The following is a 5,135-nucleotide window of genomic DNA, read 5'->3' on the forward strand; positions in this document are numbered from 1 at the left end:
GATAGAAGCCTACATCGACATACTCTTGGCATGTGGATGAAAATACAACCAAGAGCCAAGCTTCAATGCATGCTCATCTCCTCTACCAAGCTAATTACTAAGCTAAGCTATGCTAATATGAGTGATTATGTGAGGAGATATACATCTTTCTCGTAAGATACTCCTTCCTCTCAATCTAGTCTCATACCCTGCTAGCTCTCACCATCTTCGAAGGTGTGTGAGGTCTTGGGTCTGAGAACAGGGATAATTGATGTTGTGTTTGCTAAGTGTTTTGCTTAGTGCATGAAGCTTTCATCTTATTGCACTAGCTAGTCTTGAAGGAACACAAAGAATTGTATTGTACAATGTCTCTCTTGATGGGAGAAACCATAATACAAAGCCTTTTGGAGGGGGGACCGGCTCCATGCAAATCCGGTCCTCAACTGTTGTCAATAGCTTAATTTCTCTCTCTTTTGAAAGTATTGTTGATGCTATCTAACTAGGTGTTATGCTTTTTGTTGCTCTCTCCACCCAAGCACTCTTGTAATTCTCATTAGGAATCTATTCTAATGAAATATCCACTATGTTCATGCTAATTTCCGCTACACACAAGTTACTAGGCCATTAAATGTTACATGATTCCATTGCCTACATGCTATGGTCGGAGTCCTTGAGAGTGCATCTCATTCCAATTATAGATGCAAGCGTGGATATGCCTCGCCAGTTCATTCCAAATGAGATTGCAGATGTGGATGATGAGTTCACTTTGGTAGAGTTTTTGGCATCACAAAAGAGAGATTCTCTTAATGTAAGGTCAAATGTACTGCCAAATGTGGACATGCCACTTGCATTTGATGCAGTGAAATGACTTTTGAGAATGCTCCTATGATGCATGTGATGGTGGATCCTATGGAGGATGCATTGAACTATGATGTTGTGGAGATACATGATAAATCTATGGCTATGGATGTTTTGGTTGTGTCTCCAATTGCTCATCGTGCAATTAGCTAGTGACGGTCAACGCGGGTTATCAAGAAAAAGCAAGATTGACTCCCAACCATCAATGTTGGTTTAATCCGCAATCAATGGTTGCGATTGAGCCAAACGGCTTAATGCCCTTGCCTCGTTTTAGAAAAGAGTAAAGAATAAACTAATAATATTAAAAAGTTGAGCAGGTCACCAACTCACGTCCGGCATCGTGCCCGCACGGCGAGCGCACTACCGACAGCGAGCTGGTCATCGTCGAGTGGAGTGTTGGTGGCTGACCAGCTACACGGCCGGGGAATTCTCGGATGCAGGTCAAAGGTGGCGGGGCTTATAAAGCTGATTAAGGGAGGCCTGCTCAATCTTGCGAAGAGCAGCTCCAGCTGGCTGGTAGGACGTACTGGCAGCAGCTGCTCTGTGACCTTCTAACCCCCTCACGAACTAGCTACTTCAATAGATATGGCTCTTCTGCGGCATCCCTTTCTCCTCCTGCTGGCCTTCGTGGCCTCCACCTTCCTTAATTAGCGTCCAGGCCAGCTACTACCCACCGGAGGAGAGCAGCTACTACCCCAAGAAGAAGGAGGAGGACGACTACACAAAGCCGCATGCTGTGCCCTACTACGAGAAGCCCTCCCCTTCCTCGGCCTATTATGACCCCAAACCCTACTATTACTACAAGGCCAATCCCAAGCCCAAGCCCTACTACTACAAGCCCAAACCCAAATCCAACTACTACAAGCCCAAGCCCAAACCCTACTATTATTCCAAGCCCAAGCCATACTACTACAAGCCAAAGCGAAAGCCCGTCTACTACAAGCCCAAGCCGCACTACTACTACAAGCCCAAGCCCTACTACTACTACAAGCCCAAGCCCATCTACAAGCCTCCCTACTACACCCCCTCTCCCGTTTACAAGTCCCCCCCTCCACCTACTTACTACACTCCCTCTCCTGTCTACAAGTCCCCTCCTCCCCCCACATATCATGAGCCCTCCCCAATCTACAAGTCTCCCCCACCCCCCACCTACTATGAGCCCTCCCTCGTCTACAAGTCTCCCCCACCCCCAACCTACTACTAGCACACTTATCTACTCACCTCCTCGAGTGGTTCACTATGTGATCATGTTAATGTATAACGTGCATTCAAAAGGAGGGGTTATAAAATGAAAAAAAAATAGGCAATTTAACAGAGATACATTAAAATAAGGGATTTTCATATTTAATTTTGGAAAAAAATCCTAGAATGGGATCATTTTATTCATTTAAACATGTTAAAAGAGGGGTTTTTAAATACCCCGTGAACGCACGTTATACAGGGGGATACTGAACAGTGAACCCCCCAAGCTCACCTCACTCACTAGCGATTTACACTAGACTGTTGTACTAGTTTTTGCTTTATATTGTACTTCCCCTTAACTTTCGGAACCTGCACTAGGGTCTGAGCTGCTACCTCTGCAATTTTGCACAGCTTTTTAAGAGGGTTGTGAGCTGCTCTATCTAGCCATGGAGTTTGGGCTTGCATGGGCAAAGAAGACCCATCCTCTTGATTGGCAAGAGAAGTGTTATCAAGGAAAAATCATATCATTTAATGCATGAAAAAGGTTGTTTAAGTGTGTCTTTGAAGGTGATTCCATTGCCTACATGCTCTGGTGGGAGTCGTTGAGAATGTATCTCATTCCAATTATAGATGCAAGCGTGGATATGCCTCGCCAGTTCATTGCAAATGAGATTGCAGATGTGGATGATGAGTTCACTTTGTGAGTCACTTTGGTAGAGTTTTTGGCATCACAAAAGAGAGATTCTCTCAATGTAAGGTCAAATGTACTGCCAAATGTGGACATGCCACTTGCATTTGATGCAGTGAAATGCCTTTTGAGAATGCTCCTATGATGCATGTGATGGTGGATCCTATGGAGGATGCATTGAACTATGATGTTGTGGAGATACATGATAAATCTATGGCTATGGATGTTTTGGGTGTGTCTCCAATTGCTCATCGTGCAATTAGCTAGTGACGGTCAACGCGGGTTATCAAGAAAAAGCAAGATTGACTCCCAACCATCAATGTTGGTTTAATTCGCAATCAATGGTTGCGATTGAGCCAAACGGCTTAATGCCCTTGCCTCGTTTTAGAAAAGAGTAAAGAATAAACTAATATAAAAAAGTTGAGCAGGGTATTTTGGTGAATGCTGGTCACCAGCTCACGTCCGGCATCGTGCCCGCACGGCGAGCGCACTACCGACAGCGAGCTGGTCATCGTCGAGTGGAGTGTTGGTGGCTGACCAGCTACACGGCCGGGGAATTCTCGGATGCAGGTCAAAGGTGGCGGGGCTTATAAAGCTGATTAAGGGAGGCCTGCTCAATCTTGCGAAGAGCAGCTCCAGCTGGCTGGTAGGACGTACTGGCAGCAGCTGCTCTGCGACCTTCTAACCCCCTCACTAACTAGCTACTTCAATAGATATGGCTCTTCTGCGGCATCCCTTTCTCCTCCTGCTGGCCCTCGTGGCCTCCGCCTTCCTTAGCGTCCAGGCCAGCTACTACCCACCGGAGGAGAGTAGCTACTACCCCAAGAAGAAGGAGGAGGACGACTACACAAAGCCGCCTGCTGTGCCCTACTACAAGAAGCCCTCCCCTTCCCCGGCCTATTATGACCCCAAACCCTACTATTACTACAAGCCCAAGCCCAAGCCCAAGCCCTACTACTACAAGCCCAAACCCAAATCCTACTACTACAAGCCCAAGCCCAAACCCTACTATTATTCCAAGCCCAAGCCATACTACTACAAGCCAAAGCCAAAGCCAAAGCCCGTCTACTACAAGCCCAAGCCCAAGCCCTACTACAAGCCTGCCTACTACAAGCCCGACCCCGTCTACTACAAGCCCAAGCCGCACTACTACTACAAGCCCAAGCCCTACTACTACTACAAGCCCAAGCCCATCTACAAGCCTCCCTACTACACCCCCTCTCCCGTTTACAAGGCCCCCCCTCCACCTACCTACTACACTCCCTCTCCCGTCTACAAGTTCCCTCCTCCCCCCACATATTATGAGCCCTCCCCAATCTACAAGTCTCCCCCACCCCCCACCTACTATGAGCCCTCCCCCGTGTACAAGTCTCCCCCACCCCCAACCTACTATGAGCCCTCACCCATCTACAAGTCCCCTCCACCACCCACCTATGAGCCTTCTTCAACCTATACCTCCCCCCCTCCCCCTATTGTCTATGACCCTCCTTACACTTCACCTTCTCCCGTCTACTCTCCACCTCCCCCATCTTACTAAGATAAGTAGCACTAGCATCCCTAATACACGCCATTGAAAACACCAGCCCAACAAAATGTGGAGGATGCCTAACTCGTAGTTGCCCTTATTTGAAATTAATAGACAAAAACCATTCCATTGATTCTTTTTGTGTATCAAGTTTTCCTTCTCATTTTTTCTTAGTGTGTGTGTAGACGCTTGTTGGTCCTTGTGCAAATCCCAAGATCCTAAAATTTCAATACTCAAGTATGCCTACCAACATCTAATTTGAATGCTCTACTTTGGTGATCTCTTTCATAAGCGTGTGAATACATTTTTATAACGTTGATGCATGTGAGCATATGAGTGGCATTTCATACAGAGAGTGATAGTAGCTTAATCTCTTTGAATCTGAGTACACAATTATTCTCTACCTTTGCTACTCTGTAGAAAACTATCTTATAAAATGTTTGCTATTTTATAAGAGCCATTAGGATAAAGTTGCTCAATAAGCAAAAAATATGAGCCTCTATTGCTTGTTAGTTTAGCAATAAACAAACAGTGATCAAGAATTAAATAAAAAAGATTATCTTTTCTTTCTAGTATGTTAGCATGATTTAGGAAAAAGCTGAATTAATCAAAATCTCGAAGAGATTCTCTTTATCCTTAAAGGAAGAGAGAAGCCTTTGACACCGCCTTGAGCCTCATTGACGATTGGTTCCCATGCTGGCAGTCTCTCTCTCTCTCTCTCTCTCTCTCTCTCTCTCTCTCTCTCTCTCTCTCTCTCTCTCTCTCTCTCTCTGGTTTCATGACAAATGTGGCCTAGCTTGTAGAGTTTTATCAAGCTCAGCTATGGCCTCTCTCTCTCTCTCTATCTATGTGTGTGTAGTCTTCTTCATCTCTCTCTTTGCAGTCAAGGTCACACACCCTTAT

The 5,135-nt window shown here is 45.8% G+C and overlaps 1 protein-coding gene and 1 pseudogene across 1 annotated transcript; both read left to right on the forward strand.

Moving 5' to 3' along the window:
- The first annotated feature begins 1,422 nt into the window (after positions 1-1,422).
- Positions 1,423-2,041, forward strand: LOC147454438 (uncharacterized; annotated as a pseudogene).
- A 1,289-nt stretch (positions 2,042-3,330) lies between these two features.
- Positions 3,331-4,368, forward strand: LOC147454439 (uncharacterized). Its single transcript, XM_086517337.1, has one exon. The coding sequence runs from the start codon at positions 3,423-3,425 to the stop codon at positions 4,242-4,244; it is 822 nt and encodes a 273-aa protein (XP_086373463.1). The 5' UTR covers positions 3,331-3,422; the 3' UTR covers positions 4,245-4,368.
- Positions 4,369-5,135: the final 767 nt, after the last annotated feature.

This window comes from Adiantum capillus-veneris, chromosome 7, assembly GCF_014529385.1.
Source record: "Adiantum capillus-veneris isolate H3 chromosome 7, ASM1452938v2, whole genome shotgun sequence".
Taxonomy (NCBI): Eukaryota; Viridiplantae; Streptophyta; class Polypodiopsida; order Polypodiales; family Pteridaceae; genus Adiantum; species Adiantum capillus-veneris.